This window comes from Crinia signifera, chromosome 1 (genome assembly GCF_055691185.1).
Source record: "Crinia signifera chromosome 1, ASM5569118v1, whole genome shotgun sequence".
In the NCBI taxonomy this organism is placed as follows: Eukaryota; Metazoa; Chordata; class Amphibia; order Anura; family Myobatrachidae; genus Crinia; species Crinia signifera.
The window spans coordinates 49,582,803-49,606,612 of record NC_139217.1 but is presented as its reverse complement, the minus strand read 5'-3'; the positions used below and the strand labels follow the sequence as shown (position 1 = coordinate 49,606,612).

Genomic DNA, 23,810 nt, shown 5'->3' with positions numbered 1-23,810 from the left:
TGAAGACAAAGTGCTAGCGCAGTACATAAAAGAACACAAAGGAATTATTTCTAAATTGCCATTTGTGGAAGAGTTAACGAGAATGCACAGTACAGGGCATAGCATGAACTTTCCAAAGCTCAAAGGCTCAGAGAATTACACTACATGGAAGTTCGCTATGGAAATGCAGCTTAAGAGGGAGAAGCTATGGAAAGTCACAATAGCCCCAGGAGATAGTCCAAACCCAGAAGAGGTAGACAAGGCCATTGGCACAATAGGCCTGGCTGTGGAGCAGCATGTTTATTCTACTATCTGTGGGAAGGAGTCCGCTAAGGACATGTGGACAACTCTGCAAGGTGCTTATGAAAATAAAGGCTTAATGAGAAGGATAAGTCTGAGACGCACACTGTATGGAACAAAATTGAATGCATGCAAGGACATGAACGATTATATTGATAAAATACTATCGATAGCTCAGCAATTGGCGTGTGTAGGAGCAAAAGTGGATGAGGAAGAAGTAGCAATGGTAATGCTGCAGAATTTGACAGAGGAATTTGACTTTCTGGTTGTCGCACTAGAGTCAAATGAGACCAAGCTTACAACTGAAGTTGTGAGAGCCAAACTACTACAGTTCCAAGAGAGAATCCACAAAGATGCCATAGCTGAAGGTTCTGCCTTAGTAGCAAAGGGTGCGAAACCCAAGAAATGCACATTCAAATGTTATGCGTGCCACAAAGTAGGGCACAAGGCTTCAGAATGCAGGCTGAAGAACACTAGTGGCATGCACAAGCGGCATGATAAGAAGAACGAGTCAGCACTGAATGTAACAGACAAGCCAAGGAGGGATCTCTGGTACATGGACTCGGGAGCCTCTAGACACTTCAGCTGCAACAAGGAGTGGTTCAATTCTTTAACACAGTGTAACCCCACAACAGTTACCGGGATTGGTGAAAAGATCCTTACTGCTTCAAGTGTTGGGACAATCACAGTGAGACTAAGAATTGAGGGACAGACAGTAGTCACAGATATCCAAGACGTCCTGTATGTACCAGAATTGGGAAGTAACCTCATCGCTATCAGCGTACTCGAGGCAAAAGGCTACAGAGTCCAGTTTGCAAAGGGCAAGTGCATGGTGCATAATGAAAGAGGGACTGTAATTGCTTCAGCAACCCGATGCAACCAACTATACGTCCTAGACACAGATGAATATGTAGCTTTGGCAGCCTCTGCTGAAAATGAGTCCATGGAGCTCTGGCACAGACGTTTGGGACACTTAGGATATGATAATGTCCAGAAATTAGCTGATGGGATGGCAACAGGAATCACAGTGAAAGACACCGGAAGACCTGTGTGCGAGAGTTGCATAAAAGGCAAGCAGACCCGCAACCCATTTCCCAAGTCAGCAGGCAGAGCAGAAACCTAATTAGCTCTGGTGCACACAGATGTGTGCGGACCAATGGAAGAGGAGTCAACCAGTGGTTACAAGTACTTCATGACTCTCATCGATGACGCCACAAGAATGACACACGTATACTTCATAAGGAAGAAAAGTGAAGTGGTCAAGAAAATTGTGGAGTACAAGAACCTAGTGGAAACTCAGACGGGCCTAAAGCTAAAGGTCCTGAGATCCGACAATGGGGGAGAGTACGAAAATGAAGTACTAACCGACTTCCTAAAAAGGCATGGCATAAAGCATCAGCTGACGATGGCCTACACGCCTGAACAGAATGGCGTAAGTGAAAGGGCGAACAGAACAATCGTTGAAAGAGCACGAGCGATGGTGAACGATGCTGGCCTGGAGAAGAGTTTTTGGGCAGAAGCTGTATCTACTGCAGTATACCTGAAAAACAGAACACCTACAGTGGCCGTGAAGGGAAAAACTCCCTTAGAGGCCTGGTCTGGGAAGAAGCCAGACATCAGTCACCTCCGTGTCTTTGGGAGCAGAGCTTATGCACATATACCAAAAGAGAGAAGGAAGAAACTTGACCCAAAATCAAGACAGTGCATATTGCTAGGCTATTGTGAGGAGAGCAAAGGGTACAGGCTCTGGGATGCAGAGAACAGACGTCTTCTGAAATCAAGAGATGTGATATTTCAAGAAACAGCATCACCCACAAAAGCAAAAGAGCAAGAAAAGCAAGCACTAGTAGAGGTATGTGAAATAGAAAGCATACCTGCAACAGAAAATACTGAAGAAGGAAGTGAACCAACTAAAAGAGCTTCTGTAAGAAGAAACAAGGGCATACCAGCCAGAAGATATGAGGAAGAATATGCGAATATTGCTTTCAGTGAACCTCAGAGTATTCAAGAAGCGAAAGCGTGCAGTGATTGGGCGAAATGGAAATCTGCAATAGACACAGAGTTATCAGCACTGAGAGAGAACGATACTTGGACCATAGTAAATAGGCCAAGCAACCGCAAGACAGTCAAGAACAAGTGGGTCTTCTGCAAGAAGTTAAATTCAGACGGAGAAGTTGCCCGTTACAAAGCCCGTCTTGTTGCTAAGGGATACACACAGAGATCCGGAATTGACTATGGGGAGATATACTCACCTGTTGCGAGGTATAACACTCTCAGATTAGTAATTGCAGTCGCCACTTTACAAGACTTACTGCTATACCAATTAGACTTCGATTCAGCGTTTCTAAATGGAGAACTACTTGAAGAGATCTATATGGAATCACCAGATCATTATGATGAGAATGAACTTCAGACAGAGAAAGTGTGTCTTCTGAAGAAATCCATATATGGCCTGAAGCAGAGTGGTCGTTGCTGGTACATAAAATTGGACACAGTACTGCTTGAAATGAATTTTATTAGATCAGAGACTGACCACTGCCTTTATCACAAAACTCTGGGAGAAAAGTTGTTCATCATAGCAGTCTATGTGGATGATATACTTATAGCAGGTCACGAAGATCACATCACAAGTGTAAGAGATCAACTGAAACAGAGATTCAAGTTGAAAGATTTAGGTCCAGCCAATCATCTGTTGGGCATGAGGATTGTTCAAAACTTGCAAAAGGGAACAGTCACAGTTGACCAACAAACGTACATCGAGGCAACAATCTTGAAGTATGGGATGGCAGACTCCAAGTCAGTGAATACACCAATTGACAAAAGCATCAAGATTACAAAAGGTATGTCACCAACCACACAAGAAGAAATAGAGGAAATGCAAGATGTTCCTTACAAGAACGTGGTTGGAAGTCTTATGTATGCAAGTATTGGAACTCGTCCAGACATCACTCATGCAGTCAGTCGGGTGAGCCAATTTGCAATAAATCCTGGAAGACAACATTGGATCGCAGTGAAGAGGATTCTGAGATACCTAAAAGGTACAAGTTCCTTGAAATTAAAATTCGCCAAGACAAGCAATTCAAATTTGAAAGTCTTCTGCGATGCCGACTGGGGAGCAGATGAAGATGATCGTCGTTCCCACACCGGTTACCTGTTCACACTGGCCGGAGCAGCAGTTAGTTGGGCGAGTAGAAAACAACCGACCGTTGCTCTCTCAACAACCGAGGCCGAATACATGGCTCTTACAGAGACATCAAAAGAAGCACTCTGGATCAAAGAGACTTTGTGTGAGTTAGGTCTACTTTATGAAGAAGAGACTATCAGTATCGCATGTGATAACAGGGGAGCAATAGATCTTTCCTGTACTACCAAGCACCATGGAAGGTCAAAGCACATCGCGATAAGACATCACTTCATCAGAGAACTAGTGGAGAACAAGTCCATCGATGTTGAATACATTGCAAGTGAACAGAATGTCGCTGACATGCTTACTAAAGGACTGTCGGGAAACTTGCTTACTAAGTTCGTGAAGGACTGTGGACTTGTCTAAGTTCAAAAATGTTGATTTGAAGTTTTTGATGTTCTGAATGTCTTTTCTCTCTAACCATATTTTCGGTTACAGGTATTACAAAAGGACAAAGCATTGTATTGAGTTCTTTTATGTAGCCGAAGACAGCCTTAAGCGAGGGGGAGTGTTAGATAGCAGCGCTCAGCGCCTGTCTCCGCATACACTGTTTAGTGCAAGACTTTCAGTCTGCCTTTTCCCCTTGCAGCCAACGTAGTTAAGCGTCACCCTGAGTGACAGGTCGCTTAAGCGAATAGCAGGGCAGAGACCCCTGACCCTGCTAGCAGCGTTACTCTTTCCTGTGAGGAAGTCCCCGCGTTAGAGTGTGCCTCAGATCGTGTGTGACTCCGTCCATGCTGTTTGTAGCTCCACGTGCACCGGAGCGCATAGGAGCAAGTCCCCGCTGTAAACCCGTTACCAGCGTGACCTTTTGCACAGGGAGATCAGTCATCATTGGCAGCAGCGAGACTGGGAGAGATACCGCAGCGTAAACCAGCAGACTGTCATTTACCCTGCACGCGCCAAAACGCTACAGCTAAGTAACAACCAGAGACTGTCGTTACCAAATGTACAAGTTGTATTACCGCTTGAAGTTAACTACTAAAGTACTGTTGTAACCTACAAGCCTGCCACTTGAATAAACCCTTCAAACTGGTTATATCTTCTAAGTGTGAGGTCTAACAACCACACTGCACGTACTTATATACACTCTGCCAATACAAATAACCTGCAAAATGTAAAAACGCTAGGTGTATGAGGGCACCTGTATATTGGTTAAATATCAATTTTATATGAGACTGACAAAATTGTCATCAGTTTGGTAATGGTGTTAATATACAGCTATGATGGTATACAGGGAGTGGTGGTGTTTTAGCGCCCTGCATCTTCCAAAACCTGTGCAGTTACTCTTTCCTGCCTGGGGTGTCGCTCTCTGCTTCTAGCACAGTGTGATCAGTATTTCAGCACTGATAAGAAGACCAGATTTGTGCTAGAGACACCCCAGGCAGGGAAGAGGCACTTCATGAATTTAGAAAGATGCAGGGTGCTTGAATGAACACTTCAGATGCCTACACACAGAGCAATATTCAGCCACTTTCACATAATCGCTCAGAAAGTGTCTGACTGTGTGTGTGGCTCACCCAGCGGCAGGGATGCGCGGGACCACAATACATAACAGACCTGCTTCTTATTGTCGCTCAGAAGGCCCACACATCTCTGTGTGCGGTGGCCTTCTGAGCATTCAGCCGAGCGGAGGCCCCCATGACGCTGCCCCTCTAGACGGCGGAGCCGGCTCCTACCGGCAGGTGAGCGCATGGAGAGCACCACGAGTACCGCCCGGCACTGGCAGCACTCCGCCTCGGCGCCCCAGCGGCTGAGTGAACGCTGCAAGAAGTGTAGCTCAGGCAGTGATGGCTCTGGTGCTTCGGCATGTGCTGGGCTCTGTGCTGACTGGGCATGTGCTGGGCTCTGTGCTGACTGGGCATGTGCTGGGCTCTGTGCTGACTGCATACCTCCCAACATGACCCTCTCCAGGAGGTGACTGGGCAAGTAGCTGGATCTGTGGCTGCAGTTTAGGGTATGTGAGGTTTCTCCTCCTGTGCAAGCAGGGCTTTGTGGGACACAGTATGGGTGCAGTGCGGGGCATAGTATTTGATGGGTGCAATGCAGGGTGTTTGGGGGGGGGGCATTATGTTTTAAGGGGGGCACTATCACTAACTTTTATGTATTTGGGGGGGGGGGCACTATTGCACCAATGTGACTTGTCATATGACCCCCCCCCCCCTCCATTCTAACCCATTATTTAAATTGAGCTCAAATCTCTCTGTGTGTAGGGCCCTTTAGAGAGCTGCGCCAGGCATCGGCTACTGCCCCACTGGATGGGCTCTGTGTGTCACGGTATATACATACCCCTACACATTAGGGGGCATGGCCTGCCCTCACTGCAACAGGTGTGGCCTTGCAATACATTACAACCTTTCACCCACAGTAATGCACCATATTACGCTCCTTGCACCACATTTTACTCCACCCAGTAATGCCCCTTGCACCATGTTATTGACCCCCACCGTAATGCCCCTTTCAGATTATGCCACAGTACATGCACGTTGTCAGGGAGACCATTACGAGCCCACTGCGTCTAGCTGCAGCATCTTGATTCTGATAACTCCCCTCCCCCCACTTCCATATAAAAAAGGGATGCTGTTTAGATTAAGCAAGGGCTGCCTAAGCCAGAGCGTACTTAAGAGACTTACATTTTTTGGTTTGGCAGGAAAGAGTTAATGACTGCTAGTGTGTTTAAAGTTGGTTTCAGTTTTGTTTAAGTAGCCTTTGGGTGAACTGGAGGGGGGGGCGTGAGCTTAGGGAGAGGGGTATATATAGGCAGGTCCTTACAGGGGTACTTCCTCTTGCAGATTTTCTTCAGTCCCACCCACCCTCCCTTGCCTTCGGCATTTCAATTTATAGTCAAATCATTGGTACATTTACCATTTTCTCAGCTAAGGCGGTAGGGCGTCACGGTCCAGCGGTCACTTGTGGCATGAGAGGGCGCTGGGAGGCACTGCCCCCTGGAAAGACGGCAGGGTGTCCTGCCTTTGCGGGGGGGCGCGGTGGGCACTCCGTCAGCGGAGTGTCCACACCGGCCAGAGCGGGGGTGGTGAGACTTCCCAGCGTTAGGTTGTGCCTTAGACAGATGGGCCGTCTCAGTCGTCCCATATTTAATATAATCAGTTGGGGCGTTTAAGTCGCCGCCATTTTGAGATGTGACTAGAGCTGGGCATTCCGTGGCGCCTTATTGCCAGCCCTTTACGAGAGGGTCATACCACGTTAATAAATATACTTATGGCCTTTAAATCTAATTGTTACGGTGTCCGTGTCTTTATTGTCTCAGCGTGAGTTATTTTTAGTTAAGCTAGCTTAAAGGGTGTGTTAGAGTTTCAAGCCAAATAAATGTATAGACGGCTTATAGTAGTACTCACGGTACTTGTTTCCTAGCACGGCCACACCGATTTACATTGGGGTGGTCGTGTCGGAAAAATCGGGTCGATCGCATGCGATTTGGTCGCATGCGATGCGATCGACGCGACCGACCCGATTTTTTGATTGAATGAAATGTAAATCGGGTCCCTGGGACCCGATTTTACATTGGATTCAATGTAAAATATTCCCAACCCCCCCAAATTTAACGGCGTAAACCCCACCCCACGATAGACGCCAACCCGAAGCGTGGCGAGCGCAGCGGTGCGCGTCCTCCGACCTTTTCATTCCTCTACTATCCACGTCGGCGTGGAGTTGAGAATAGAATAGTGTGGCGATCGCAGCGAGCCACCGAGCCCGAAGCGTGGCGAGCGCACGCGTATACCTGTGAAGTTATACGCGTCCCCTCGCGGGGCGCGCTGCGCTCGCCACGCTTCGGGCTCGGTGGCGCGCTGCGCTCGCCACACTTCTATTCTCAACTCCACGCCGACGTGGATAGTAGGGGAATGAAAAGGTCGGAGGACGCGCACCGCCGCCCCTCCCGGGCTCGCTGCGCTCGCCACGCTTCGGGTTGGCGTCTATCGTGGGGTGACGACGGGGACATCTATAATGTGAAATGGGTCATATTGGCCCATTTCACATTTTTCACATTTTCTCACGATTTCAATGTTAAAAAATATTTTAACATTGAAGCCTATGGAAAAATCGGGGGCATCGCGTTGGGACCAATGTTAATGGGACCGACGCGATGCCCCCGATATTTTACCTTTCCCGACACGATTTCAATGTTAAAATATTTTTTAACATTGAAGCCTATGGAAAAATCGGGGGCATCGCGTCGGTCGCGTCGGGACCAATGTTAATGGTCCCGACCGACGCGATGCCCCCGATATTGTGTCTTAGCCGGCCAAATGGACCTGATTTCAAAGGAAATCGGGTCCATCGTGTGGATCGTGTACCTTAACTTAAAGGTACACGATCCATAAGATTATGGCCGTGCTAGGAAACAAGTACCGTACTCACAACTACAATCTACCCACCTCTGCTTAGTGCGACTGTAGGACAGCTGACAAATCTACATTTATTTATTTGTCTAGTTTAAAATATAGATTACCCTCGAGCTTGGACTATTAAATAGGTTGTGGTTATTTATTTATACCAGACCTTGCGACTGTCAGCAGGTCCCGAATACATGTGGAAGTTGTGTAGGGAGGTGACGCAGCGAAGATGGTTCTAGGCATGTCTGTGTCACACACCCAAGTGTGCTTTTTATTATCACAAGCATTGTTCTTTATGGTAGGAGTCTGACAAAAGGCAGATTTGTCATTGTTCACTTTTTTTATTTATTTTTTTTTTTTTGGATCATCTGACCCGAAAATATGCGGATGATTCATATACAGATCATTACCAATAGCCGTAACTGCTCCTTATGCTAAAACAAAAACCGTCCAAATATTTTATTACCATTCTTCATAAACTGAAGGTATTATATGGAGCATTGTATGAGACAGAGAGAGAGAGTGTGTTCATTCTAGCACCCTGCTCCTTTTCAAAACCTGTGCAGTTCCTCTTTCTTGTCTGGGGTGTCACTCTCTGCTGTGGTAGCTTCTAGCATTGCGATTTATCACATGTAAAACCAGGGAGCTGGTTCAGGTGGTGAGGAGCAGGGTGGCGGGTGCTGAGCGCTAGCGGGCCATTTACAGGATGTTTAGCACTGTATTAGAAATTATTAAAATAACCTGTCATTTGACTGGCCGGCATTCTGATTGGCTGAGAGAGAGAGCTCTCAGCCAATCAGCGGCTGTCTAGTAATTCGACAGTTTATTTTAATATTCTAATGCCCGTCCTGCTGAACACACCCACTAGTGCTCAGCACCCGCCGCCCGCCCTACTGCTCCTCACCACCCAATGCAGCACCACCATCCGTTGCCCGCCCCGCTGCTCCTCATGGCTTGCTTCAGCACCAGCGCCCACTACAGTAAAACCACTTAAGGTCGGACATGATCTTATGTGCAGCCTGGCCGACCTTCTGACCAGGGCCGATTTCACACAATTTATCGGCCCAAAGTGCTGAAATCCGCCCAAAATCGGATAGTGTATGGGCATCTTGACGTATTGTCTTTGTATATTTATTGGGCAAAAAGTACAAAAGATAGCTAATACACCTTGGAACCTTTCTACTCCTCAATGTTCCCCCTCCAATAGTGTGTGTGATTTGTAAACTACATGATTTGCCTATTTACAGGAGGCACCCACCTGTGTTGATGATTTTTTCCAAATCCCAGTAAAGGGAGTGAAGCGTGGAGCATACTTGCCTACTTTTAAAAACTAGTTTTGGGGAGATTATAGTTGGTAGTATAATTTTGCACAACGCCCCATTGAGGGGGCGTGTCATGGTCCACCCAAAGGGCGTGGCTAGTTCCATATATGGAGAGATTGTGAAAAGAGATTCAACGTGGCACCAAGAAGCATGGGTGTGTACTGCTACATCTGAGAGGAATCTTTTAAAATGCCCCAAAGCAGTTAGTAAGAGCTACTATACTTGCTAAAGAAAAGTTACGGATATGTGTCAGGGATTGTACATCTACACGTGGTTCCATATAAATGGCCACAAGACCTGTATGTAGCCATGGGGATCATTGTGTTTTATCACCAATACTGGGAATGGCGCTGATGATTCATTGTAAATTTATCTATCTATCTACAGCTACATAATGTGGGCTAGTTGAAATGTGGGAGATTGCCAGACTAATCAGGGAGAGAGGGAGATTGCTGCTATTTCAGGGAGTCTCATGCAGGAGGGGAGGTAACTATGATGTAACAGTGTAATGTGGGTTAGGTGACATGAGGGAGATTGCCAGACTAATCAGGGAGAGAGGGAGATTGCTGCTATTTCAGGGAGTCTCCTGCAGGAGGGTAGGCTGCTATGTTGTGGAGGCAGCAGGTTATGTCACAGACCCCGGATGAGGGAGGGGAGGTCATAGGAGAGATTTCTGAAGCTATTAGGTATTTATGGGGTCACTTCTAGCGCTCCTGTATAATGTTATGCTATGGAGTCTTTGGTGAACAGGTTTGGGGAATACTTAGAGAGGGGGCGCTTATGTAGAGATTAGTAATGGCCACCCCTGATCCAGACACTGAAGATTCTACATTGCCTAGATCAGGGGTGGCCAAACCTGCCCAAGATATACCAACAGTTCACGGCTTTTTAGGCAGGTATGGCTCATAGGGTTCACAGCTCCACCATCTTTGGTAATAAGCTACACAACATTAATAAGCTCCTGGGAAACTTTGTGCTATTTGTGTTTTTTGTGTACATGTTGTATTTCTATGTGAATTTTATGCTATGAAGTTATTATTCTCATTGCATGAACCCATGATGCTGAGGTTTCTTTAAATGAGAACTTCTGACTGCATCGTAACAGCCTTGGAATTTGTACATGCCGCTTGACTGTACAGGGAAGTAATTGGTTATAATTTTTGTGTGAAGCGCTGGGGACGTCTCTCTTCCAGCTTCTATTGTATGAAATACAGCCTGTTGGGAAAAAAAAAAAGTTATACTCATGTCGACCTTTTGACTGTTGACCTTCTGACCCTGCCGAGCTATTTCATGTTGACCTTTAGTGGTCGACCTAATGTGTGTCGACCAAGCGACCATATCGCTTTTAGGCAACCTGTGAATCTATAGCAGCAATGAATGCAGCAGGTTTGAAAGTGACAGTTAGAAATGACTACAGCTGTGCACCAGCTAGGTGATCTGGGTCATGTGACGGTTAGTAATGACTACAGCTGTGCACCAGCTAGGTGATATGGAATGTGTGACAGTTAGAAATGACTACAGCTGTGCACCAGCTAGGTGATATGGAATGTGTGACAGTTAGTAATGACTACAGCTGTGCACCAGCTAGGTGATATGGAACGTGTGACAGTTAGTAATGACTACAGCTGTGCACCAGCTAGGTGATCTGGGTCATGTGACGGTTAGTAATGACTACAGCCGTGCACCAGCTAGGTGATATGGAACGTGTGACAGTTAGTAATGACTACAGCTGTGCACCAGCTAGGTGATCTGGGTCATGTGACGGTTAGTAATGACTACAACCGTGCACCAGCTAGGTGATATGGAACGTGTGACAGTTAGTAATGACTACAGCTGTGCACCAGCTAGGTGATATGGAACGTGTGACAGTTAGTAATGACTATAGCTGTGCACCAGCTAGGTGATCTGGGTCATGTGACGGTTAGTAATGACTACAGCTGTGCTTCAGCTAGGTGATATGGAATGTGTGACAGTTAGTAATGACTACAGCTGTGCACCAGCTAGGTGATATGGAACGTGTGACAGTTAGTAATGACTATAGCTGTGCACCAGCTAGGGCAGTGGTTCCCAACCTTTTTTATCTCCCGTACCCCTTGATTAGACTTTTAATTTATGAGTACCCCCTCATCTCAATTTGAAATATCCACAGAACTTACGAGTGTAGTGAAAGTGAGCAGTATGCATGTACTGATGCGTGTCCTTATATTAAGGAGTAGTGGAGGTGTAGTATGCAGTCAGGAATCCTCTGTGTCTGTCCGCTGGCTGTGTACTGTTATTGGTGTTCCCACTAATGCCTGTAGGATTAATGCCACTGCTTTCTTGACACCTGACACAGGGCAGATGATTGCTGATGATTGAGGGCAGCAAAGGTAGCACCTAGTGGATTGCTGGTCAGGCAAAAGCACAAGGAGACACTAATGATGCTGCAGACAGAACCAAAAGTGACACAACGTGGTTCGTCTCCATGGCAATGGGAGTCTTCTGCCACCATCAAAAGACTTTTCCTTCTTCCGCCATTACCAATGTTATTTTCAAGTACCCCTAACTGGTCTGCAGAGTACCCCCAGAGGTACTAGTACCCCAGGTTGGGAACCACTGAGCTAGGGGATATGGATCATGTGACAGTTAGTAATGACTACAGCTGTGCACCAGCTAGGTGATATGGAACGTGTGACAGTTAGTAATGACTATAGGGGATTTGGGAAACATGGACCGTTGGTAGATCTCGAGGACCAGTTTGACCACCCCTGGTCTAGAGAGACAGTCAATAGGTTAATAAGGCTGCAGGGGGGGGGGGGGGGGTGTATTGGAATGTTGCTGCATCCCACTGCCGGGGCTTTGTACCCAACCCCTCCAGTCACCTCTGTTCCTCACTAGAAATACACCAGAAAGCTGCCAACATTTCAGGTGGCAAATCTATGCAATGGAGGTTTTCCCCAAAATGATGGAACCAGGGCCTTGCTCTATGGTAGAATCCCCTTCAGTACTGTGATGTGCAGGGACGACCTTTCACTTTAAACATTTCACTGCGGAATTAAATGTCACAGATTAGTCTGGAAATGACATTAATGAGTAAATTGTGTGCTGCAAAAAAATACTAGATGTCCTATGGTGCGGAAGTTACAGCATGCTCTTCCTTCTGATATACATACAGGACATCAGTGCCCCCCTCCCGAATTCGGCGGATGGTATTCGGAATAAATTTCAGTGACCATCAAATAATTTCTCTCCCATTCGGCCAACACGTCTGAATCGGTCCCTTGGTAAGCTGTGGGTGTGTCCAACTGATGCTACCATATTGTGCTGTGAAATGTAGCTCAGCAGGAGCGCCCCCTACACATCGGTGCTGCGAGATGCAGACTGTGCCATTGTAAAGCAGCAATAGGTTAATGATGTTGAAACGGAATCGGTACATCTGTCAGAATGAACTTAGGTCTACAGTCATTAGGTCGACCCCACTAGGTCGACTGGCTGGAAGGTCGACCTGATTTAAGGTCGACATGGGCCAAGGTCGACATGACTTAAGGTCGAATTTGCATAAAGGTCGACATGAGGAAGGTCGACTGGTCATAAGGTCGACATGGGGTTTTCACTGTTTTTTTTATCCGAATGTCGACATGGGCACAGTTGGCAATGAGAATCGGACCCTCACAACGCTCGCTTCGCTCGCGATGCATCGGGCACGGAGGCTCGCTTCGCTCGCCACAGCTTTAATAACCTCCTCCACGCCCTAGTGGATGGTAGGGCATGAAATACCGCCTGTCGGCACATGTCGGCTCAAAAAACAGTGAAAAACCCCATGTCGACCTTATGACCAGTCGACCTTCCTCATTTCGTCCTTTATGCAAATTCGACCTTAAGTCATGTCGACCTTGGCCCATGTCCACCTTGATAAGTCGGGAATAAATCCACTGTTAAGTTCGAGGATAAATAAATGACACGTAATTACATATTTATCCAAAATAATATATTATACAATATTGCTTAATTCCTAGACAGACAGAACAGGACAGCACAGCATCCAAGGACATGTGTAATGTGAGGATAGTGTGAGGGGCGGGCCCCCAGCACTTCCCACTTTGCTGTCGTCACATCATCCAATTTATAGTTTCTAAACTTCCTACGGCCACAAATAGTATGGGGGTGCTTTCATATATGGTGATCATGCTAACTACCTTTATTTAAATCATTACATATATGGAAGAACATATTTAGTACTGGTCAGCAGTTCTAATCGGCTCTCTGACGTAAACATGTGTAATTATACATTTAAGCTATACATTCACTTCACGATCTCTTCTATGGACAGCAACAGGTGATGAGGCTTCAAAATACATTGAGCTGGTAGTCTTTGATTGATGACAACAGGTGATAGTAGCTTGCAATTACAATATGTCACATGGATAAGTCCTTGGATACATATACTGAATATATATATATATTGTTTATTAATTTGAAATCTTCAACTTGTGTGAAAATATAACTTTGTCCCATCCTAACAGTTCCTCCTGTTTTTCCCACAAATGAAGATTTATAGTTGACAGGACTTCTTTAGATACAGGTGACATCTCTGGATCCGGATGATCAGTTTGAAGTACTCAGAGAAACTTCTGTAATCTTGGAGCACAATGCATTAATAATCGTGTAACCTATTGTCTTGATTCATAAACCATTTTATTAGAATCTTACTAAGAATCTTACTTAGAATAAACCCATGCATTATTCTTTCTGTAGAATCAGCTTTATCCCTTAATATGTATAATTATTGGTCTCAAAAATATAGAATTATCTCTATAAATGATCATCTTTCTTATGGATACCATATGTTCAGCTAAGTGTAAGTGAAAAGAAAATTGTCAATTATCACCCTATCTTTTCATCATTGTATCAATTATATAATCAATCAATGGATATTAGTAATATTGTCAGTATGTAGGAACAATATGAATATGATAAATAGACTGTCGACTAATATCTTAGACTATTATACACATTAAACCAGTGTTATTAGCTTTAAATTACTTTTCTCTTCATTGAACCTTAAAACGTGAATTCACTTATAATATCGAATAGTTATTGTGCTTTTCTTAATCAAAGATGTTTTTCATTTGATTTAATGTCAGTAGTATGTTGCACTCCAGAGACAATAAGGCCATTGTACTTATAATCACTTAGTGTGATTGAGACAATGTAAATTCTCAAACTATAGCAATTTAATCTATATCTATAGTAAATCTAATTTTGTGTAACATTATCTACGTCAGTAACCCTAGCTATGTGCAATGAACACAGACTAGAGAAGCTATTGGTAATACCAGGAAACTTGAACCGAATATCCAACGCTCACAACCACGTCCAGGATTGGACAGCCTTTTCTACATGTATTTTTTTATTTTTATTTAGAGCATGGAGTTCCAATGTGCTACAGTACTGGGTTTCCTACCTCAGATCTCCTGCAAGACCCTAGATAGGTATTCCACTTACTGTGTGTGTTGCGGTTCTCCATTCTACCTTCCATCTGTTATGACGGATAACCCAAATTTGGGTTCTGGCTTGCCCTATATGTGAGCACACGTGATCTTCACGGCACACACTATTGTCCTGAGGTGTAGTCTGTGAACAGGTCACAATTCCCCACACTTACCAATAGTTGCTCTGAAATAAGACAATATTTCTTTAGTACATATACAACTACCTTTTGACCATAGGATAATGTTTCACACAATAGATTTTATGTAAAATACTTCTGCAATCCTTATATCAGCAGATAATCCATCTTCCATTTCATAATGGATACTATTGTTACTGAATAACTTTTAATAATTGTCTCTGTACAGTGCAAATACTTACTGTCTTATCCCCAATAGCAGTCTAGATGTTTCTATGAGGTAGCATAAGGCAAATCTTTTCTGTCTGACTATTTTGTAGATTTAACTTCATAATTTACATATTTTGGATTTTATCTATAAAACATTTAATAACATATAATCAATAATGTCTCACACATGATAAGCCCTAAAATGTGGATGTCAGTGGTGCAGATGTTATGCTAATCTGGGATGAGCACAGAATTAACCCTTGCTCTGGCTCGCAGGTCTGTAAGAAGTTGACTTCAACCTGAATTGTGCTTCTGCAACTGAGGTAGTAAAACCACAGTATCCTTTAATTCTGACTCTGTTACCATATCCTGTGTCAGCAGGCACTTGCGCAGGTCTTTGACTTCGCCATTAATAGCCACCTTTCTGGGGCAGACTAGCTCCACCCTGGTTTTTTTGTAGTGACCCAAAGTCCAAACTAAATCAGGATTCTGGTAAGAGTTAGATCACCTAACTAGAAACACAAAAAATAAATTAACTTTGCACATTATCCAAAACTAAAATACTGTATGTTGCGGTCGCAGACCATACAAGGAATCTTATCAAGGCATATATACTTATTAAATAATACTTAGACATTAATTTTTCCCGTTGGTGTTATGTAAATAACCATTATTTGAATGTGCATGGTTATTGTATAACAAAATAAAACATTGAAAACTGCACAGCAGCAGTTATGTCATTATAAAACTAAAAATATATTTATTACATATATCCCCTGTTTGTTTGCACAATGGTTCGCCCATAGAGCAAACAAAACACGTAAGAAACATATATTTTTTTTAAAAACAATTAGCGTGTAATTAACCATATAATTATAAAAGAGAAAATAATTATGAAACTTGGGCATTATTCATACTATGGAAAAAGATTGATCCACTAGCATAGTTATAAACCAATTAATCAAGAGATTGCATACCACAGTTGTCAATATAGGCGATGACATAATTTCTAGTATCGATGTTTGCGAGGAAGCGGTATTACAACTAACGGTCAAGCTGTGATTGGTAGTGATGTTTCAACAGCTCTACTTAGTCTGAAGCCCTAGACTGGGCCCTTTGAGGTGCTGTAAAACACTTGTGGCACCTTATACATAAAATAATAATAATATATTATATTATATCCCCATAGTGGTCCACCGGTGCCTGCAAGGTACTAGTCTTCACCTGTGGCCGCCCCGGCTGGAAGGGTGAATTAGGTCCACCCAAACTCCGTTGCAGCATGGATTTATCGTTATATACAAGGCACCCGTAGAGGCTATGAGGTCATAATTGGAAAATTGACTTAACCCACAAATGATACAAAACAGACTATAAAGTTCACAAGCTACACCTGAGCAGCTGTGCTCACAGATACAAGAACAATGACAAATGAATAAGGCAAAACCCAGAAAACTTATCTGGAGAGAACATACAAACTAAACACAGAACATAAAAATTCAACAAAATCCCAAAACAGGAATGAGCCACTCTGTGGCTAGTAAAAAATGTTCCAGTAAGTTATCAGTGTTCATATTAGGCTATGAAGGATAACGTAGTCACATATGAACAACAATAGTAATCCGTGTTTTGTTTTTACATTCTAAGCAATCTGTATACTAAGTCATTACACTAGCGATGGTCTAAAATTATACCACTGATCTTTTAAGTACTGTCAGTTCTAATTAAATGCACACATAATGTGTGTTAGTGTACATATCACATACTTCTTGCTTTAAGGAAAAATTCTAGTAGAAATAATCAATGAAATATAAGAAATATCTTATCTGCAAACATAATGTAACTGTACTTTACTTTTGAACTTTGAAAAAAAAGAGAACAGAAATAGCAGTCAGATCGTATTTCTACTTGACTGAGGAGACAGAAAAAAAACAAATGTTACTGTCACATAATGGTTTCAAAAACAAATTAAACATAAAATTTTAAATACTGATCAGATTTCTAAAAGAAAAAAAAAGTTTTTCAAATTTAGCGCTTTTGATTTTTCAGAATGGTGTTCAGCTAGCTTCAGCTTCCGTGCACAGATGTCACATGCTTTAACACAGAGAGACATCACTCAATTCACACACTGGTACTAAAAATAGTGCAGCACCGTGACCTGTTTGACCTGAGTTCTCACATGCAGTTGGTTAGATCAGTACATGCTCAAATGTTAAAACATTGCACTTACTGAATGTTCAAATACAGTTAAGTAGTAAAATTCACCAAATGCAGAGCATACAAAGGCATACGTAAGAATTAGGCATTCACATGAAACATTTCAAATTACTTTAGACACATGACATAAACTTATGTCAAGATTTCTTAGATAATTTTAGTTTGTTACTTTTGAGCTCATGAGCGTAACGCAATACATTTGACTGTTTATTGGTAAAGGGGAAAAAAAACTAAATAAAGATATAAATGTATTTTCCTGGCCAGGATACATTTTCCCATTTTACCAAATTGCAGACTTCAAACATAAGTCATATTAGACATTTTTACTTTCTCAGATCATGTTGTTTGATCTGGGCACACATTTATGTATTCCTAGGATTTTAAAAACTTTAATTTCATTGTAACTAGTTACTTTAGTTGGCATGTTTTATATGAATTTTTATACTGTCTGTCTTTAAGATACTTCATTTTATTCTTAATTGCTCTCAGTGTACATTATTTTATTAAGTTTAAGCTAAGTTAATCTCTAACCTGTTATGATTATCTTAACACTTCTTCTTAAGTTACTGAAGTTTAATTTGCTTTATTAAAAAAAACTGTATACCATATGTTACTTCAATTTAGAATAGGCTATAATTTTGATCTAGTTAATAGATGATTACTGAATTACCATATTCAGAACAATCCAGTTCAATATCCGAGCAAGACGTCTCTTGCTAAGACCTATATGAACCAGAATAAAACTTCAAGCAGATAGTCCCAGACATATCTCATCGAAGTTTCGTAGGTTTTAAAAACCCGTACAAATGAAAGGCTTATATTTTATGACACAATAGTCATTGTACCTATCACATACTAGAGCTGACTTCCCGTCACTCACTTTGATTAAATTACATCTATTTAAAACTTAATTTTAGTGTTCCAAAAAAAACCCATAGAACCGTTAAAATATTGTAAGACACAAGAGCCCTAATATTTAACGTGAACCACAGTGACAATTGACCTTTTGTCACACACTGTGATTAAATTAATCTATTCCTTATTAACAGCCTATAATTTACTACAGTTTTTATAATAAGTTTTCCAATTTAGAATAAGAATAAGCAATATCATATAAGATATATCGTGTCACCTACCGTCCACATCAGTCCACCTGCCATTCATAACGCAACTTTGCAATCATATTATAGTAAAAAAAGGCTTTTTCTCACCTTGTGTCTGTAGAAGTTGCGTAGAATGCAGCAGGTAGCCTGATGTGATTAGGCAGGAACGTCGGAGTCACCATTGATAAGTCGGGAATAAATCCACTGTTAAGTTCGAGGATAAATGAATGACACGTAATTACATATTTATCCAAAATAATATATTATACAATATTGCTTAATTCCTAGACAGACCGAACAGGACAGCACAGCATCCAAGGACATGTGTAATGTGAGGATAGTGTGAGGGGCGGGCCCCCAGCACTTCCCACTTTGCTGTCGTCACATCATCCAATTTATAGTTTCTAAACTTCCTACGGCCACAAATAGTATGGGGGTGCTTTCATATATGGTGATCATGCTAACTACCTTTATTTAAATCATTACATATATGGAAGAACATATTTAGTACTGGTCAGCAGTTCTAATCGGCTCTCTGACGTAAACATGTGTAATTATACATTTAAGCTATACATTCACTTCACGATCTCTTCTATGGACAGCAACAGGTGATGAGGCTTCAAAATACATTGAGCTGGTAGTCTTTGATTGATGACAACAGGTGATAGTAGCTTGCAATTACAATATGTCACATGGATAAGTCCTTGGATACATATACTGAATATATATATATTGTTTATTAATTTGAAATCTTCAACTTGTGTGAAAATATAACTTTGTCCCATCCTAACAACCTTAAGTCAGGTCGACCTTCCTGCCAGTCGACCTAGTGGGGTCGACCTATTGACTGTAGACCTAAGTTCATTCTAATAGATGACCGCTTCCGTTGAAACACAGAATATGACAGCCGGTTAGAATCACTTGGCTCTTCTAGGGGGGGATGTTCTAACATCCGCACCCCAGCTCCGCCCCCTATCGCTGCACATCATTTTCGCATATGCACTAACATATGCGATAATTATGGCAAAGGACAGCTCTTGCGTTAAGAGCAGGGCAGCCGAGAAGAATGCCGGGCCCCGGTAAAAAATTTGGGGTGTGGGCACCTCCCACACTTGGCCCACTCCCCCAAAATGTTTAGAGGAGGGTGAAACAAAAACTCTAAAAACTGTAATCTCAGCAGCAGCACACACGCGCAGCACATGCTGTAGAAGTGTGTGCTGCTGTTGCTACCCGGGAGGGACCCCTGCAGCAAGCCTGGGCCCGGGTAATTAGTACCCGCTCCCCCCCCCTCTCGGCTGCCCTGGTTAAGAGCTGTCCTTTGCGGTGAGAGTCAGCGGGTCCCATGGACCCCCTAGTGTTACATATTATGGTTATCATTCCTTTTCTTAATTATTCTGCACTCTTAAAGAAAACACATTTCCTTTTAGCTTCATTATAGTTTGTTGATTATATTTTTTGTAGTGTGTGTGTGTGTGTGTGTGTGTGTGTGTGTGTGTGTATATAGGTATACAAAATAGAGATGTGCAGACTCGGATTCCAGAGATCCGAGCCCCCACGGACGCCATCATTCCGAGCACGGTTCCGAGCAGCGTTTGGAGATTCCTGTCTGACTGGGGTCCGTCCGCGTCATCAGAACGTCATCTCCCGGCGCCGGATTTTGCGAGGCTTTAAAAGCGGCTGCTGCGCCTGCCATCTTTACTCCAGTCTAGTAGTGGGTTGGGAGAGGGTGTGTTGGTGCTGCTGCTGGGGCTTAAACTTGAGCTTGACCTTGAACGCAATATTTTTTTATTCGCTGGGGCTGTCTCTCAGTGCTGCTGTGTAGTCTAACTATGTACTTGTAGTACTACTGTCTCCTCTGTGCGGTCTACCTCTGGTGTGCTGTGCTGTAATTATTTTATTCGCTGGGGCTGTCTCCCTCAGTGCTGCTGTGTACTCTGTTCTCCTCTCTGCTTAGGGTGAGCTCTCCCTAGCAAGGAGAACAGTCTAACTGTGTACCTGTAGTACTACTGTCTCCTATGTGCTGGGGCCTACCTCTGGTGCTGTACTATATATTATATTAATAAATAAATAAAAATATATATATATATATCTATATCTATATCTATCAGGCGGCACTCCCGGATTTGTTGCAAAGTGAAAATATTTTTATTCAATCATCCGACATGTTACGGGCACGTGGCCCGTCCTCAGGGACGTGCCCGAAACATGTCGGATGATTGAATAAAAATATTTTCACTTTGCAACAAATCCGGGAGTGCCGCCTGATTCCTACCCCTATACCAGGACTGCACGTCCACGCTGGAAGGCACCGGGTCAGCTATTGTTTGCATCATCCCCATTTGGAGTGCCGGCTCACCCCACTAATATATATATATATATATATATATATATATATATATATATATATATATATATATTCATTCCACTGGTGCTGCCTGCACTGAATCTGCCAGTATTATTTAGTTACTCAGTCCACTGTTGCTACTGCCTACCTAGTACATATTAGGCTGCTATATCTAATTTTAATTTAAAAATAATACTTGTGCTGTGTGGGACTGTAAAAAATAATTCCATGCTGCTGGTGCACTGACGAGTGCCACTGAGTGCCACTGCCAAGCAGTACCTAATATAAAATTAATTATTATAAATTCTGCTGGTGCACTGCATAAAGCTACTGGTGGTGTGTAATATATAACTATCTTTTGTGGTGACCACTGGCAGTGCTACTGCCTGCCTGCCTACCTACCTACCTAGTAGTTTATTTTCTCTACCTACTAGGCTGCTATATTATTAATAATTAATTGAATTATATATAGTCCACTGGTGCTGCCTGCACTGAATACTGTGAATAGAGGTTGCCAGTATTATTTACTCAGTCCACTGTTGCCACTGTTAGTGTTACTGCCTAAGTGTACCTACCTAGTAGTACAACTACATACTAGGCTGCTATATCTAATTTAATAAAAAATAATAATACTTGTGCTGTGTGGGACTGTAAAAAATAATTCCATGCTGCTTGTGCACTGACGTGAGTGCCACTGCCAAGCAGTACCTAATAATAAAATTAATTATTATAAATTCTGCTGGTGCACAATACTAGTATTGCTGATGTATCTACCTGTCTGGTGCCTAGTACTGCCATATCTACCGTCTGGTCTGGGAATCGCTGCCTAATATTGGCGTATCTACCTGTGTGGTCTGGGGCTCACTGCCTAATACTGCCGTATCTACCGTCTGGTCTGGGGCTCACTGCCTAATACTGCCGTGTCTACCTGTCTGGTCTGGGGCTCACTGCCTAATACTGCCGTATCTACCGTCTGGTCTGGGGCTCACTGCCTAATACTGCCGTATCTACCTGTGTGGTCTGGGGCTCACTGCCTAATACTGCCGTATCTACCTGTCTGGTCTGGGGCCCACTGCCTAATACTGCCGTATCTACCATCTGGTCTGGGGCTCACTGCCTAATACTGCCGTATCTACCTGTCCACTCTGGTCTGTGGCTCACTGCCTAATACTGCCGTATCTACCTGTCCACTCTGGTCTGGGGCTCACTGCCTAATACTGGCGTATCTACCTGTCTGGTCTGGGGCCCACTGCCTAATACTGTCGTATATACCGTCTGTTTTGGGGCTGTGTGTGTTTGTGCCGCACACTTGTGTGGCTTAGCATAGTTATCCAGCTACCTCGGTGCAACCTTTTGCCCTAAAAACAATATTGTGAGGTGTTCAGAATAGACTGGAAATGAGTGGAAATAAATGTTATTGAGGTTAATATAGCTTAGGAGCAAAAACAAAAATTCAGCGATTTTAGCAGTGTTTATGCTTTTTTTAACAAAAAAATCAGAACCCAAAAATCCAAACACAAAACACTTAGGTGTTTTGCCAAAACCCATTAGAACCCAAAACCTCAAGGTAATCAGAACCCAAAACCCGAAAAGTGGCCGGTGCACATCCCTAATATAAAATACATATTTTTTTTTTTTAGTTCATGCTTTCAAATAAGTTTTTACTTTGTGACCTTGATGTTGCCCTTGATGACCTAATGTCTGATTTTTTTTTTTTTAGCCTTTTATAAGATGTATTTTATGTAATGTTTGCGTACGTTCCATTGGTTCCAGGATAATGAATCGAAAATGTCTAGGTTGACTACTATTGGTCAAAACTATGGGCCTTATTCTAGTTCACTCTCTGACAAAATCCTTCTTAGATGGACAAAACCATGTGCACTGCAGGGGGGCAGATGTAACATGTGCAGAGAGAATTAGATTTGGGTGAGTTATTTTGTTTCTGTGCAGGGTAAATACTGGCTGCTTTATTTTTCCACTGCAATATAGATCTCACTTTGAAGTAAAACCCCACCCAAATCTAATTCTCTCTGCACAAGTAACATCTGCCCCCCTGCAGTGCGCATGGTTTTGTCCATCTAAGAAGGAATTTGTCAGAAAGAGTGAACTAGAATAAGGCCCTGTGACACCAAGAATGGTCAACATAAACATGATCGACACTCAAAAGGTCAACACGAGTGGTGTCCTTGCTGCATGGGCCCATTTCTGCCCCATTGTAAGTTTCCTGGTTTCCCTGTACTAATGTGATATTTTCTCCTTTTCCTGCAGATACAGAGTCATGTGTCTGTTGTTCCAGTGGCTCCTGCACAAACACGTCCGACTGCTTGCCTTGTGCGCCCGGTTATTACCAGCCACAAAGTTCTCAAGCCACATGTCTGCCGTGCCCCCGTGGGTTCTATACCAAGTAAGTCTCCGGCGGTTTTTTATCTATCCCATCTTATTTCTCCATACAGTATAGTAAGCCATCTGTGACCTGATCTTCTGATGGTCATTTTACTTATTGCAGAATAAGCATTTATGTGCCAGGGATTCTGTTAGGTGCGAGCCGGATGGCGAACATGTAGTTTGCCGTGCCCGCTCACACCCTGCTTCTGCACATGCGCAGACGCAAAACATCAGTCCCCTGGGCGATCTTATCAGAATAACCCCCACTATGCTAAAGAGGCAGACCGTTGCATCACAACGATATCAATCAGCCTATGAAAATGATGCATGGGTCTTTTGTGACCCCCTTTCTTATCTTTTGAAGTAAACATAACCCCCCGCATGGTACCGAGGGGATGCAGCGACGAGGCATATGTTATATGTGAAAATAATTTCTGGGAATCGCGCTAACCAGGGAAGTAACTAACTATTTAGCGCCCCCCGCCGCATGTGGGGGGGCGCCCCCCCCTGCCGCACCTAACCTGCCCCCCCTTCTTACCCGCGGTCTGCGTCTCGCCGGGCTCTCTGTCGGGACCTTCCTGACGTCACGGTCCCGGCCGGCTCCTGCTGCTACAATGAAAACGGACTCTTAGAAAATGGCTGCCCACATACTGCAGACGGAAAACTGTCTGCAGTATGGGGGCAGCCATTTTCTAATTGTCAGTTTTCATTGCAGCAGGAGCCGGCCGGGACCGTGACGTCAGGAAGGTCCCGACAGAGAGCCGGGCGAGACGCAGACTGCGGGTAACTATAGCCCCGCAGCCCCCGGC

The 23,810-nt window shown here is 43.4% G+C and overlaps 1 protein-coding gene across 1 annotated transcript in view; it reads left to right on the top strand.

The window, feature by feature from the left end:
- Positions 1-23,810, top strand: part of LOC146010646 (uncharacterized) — a 42,145-nt gene that overhangs the window by 5,287 nt on the left and 13,048 nt on the right. The window contains exon 3 of the mRNA XM_083151303.1: positions 22,885-23,020. Coding sequence (XP_083007429.1) covers positions 22,885-23,020 — 136 coding nt within the window. The remainder of the gene's footprint in view (positions 1-22,884; positions 23,021-23,810) is intronic.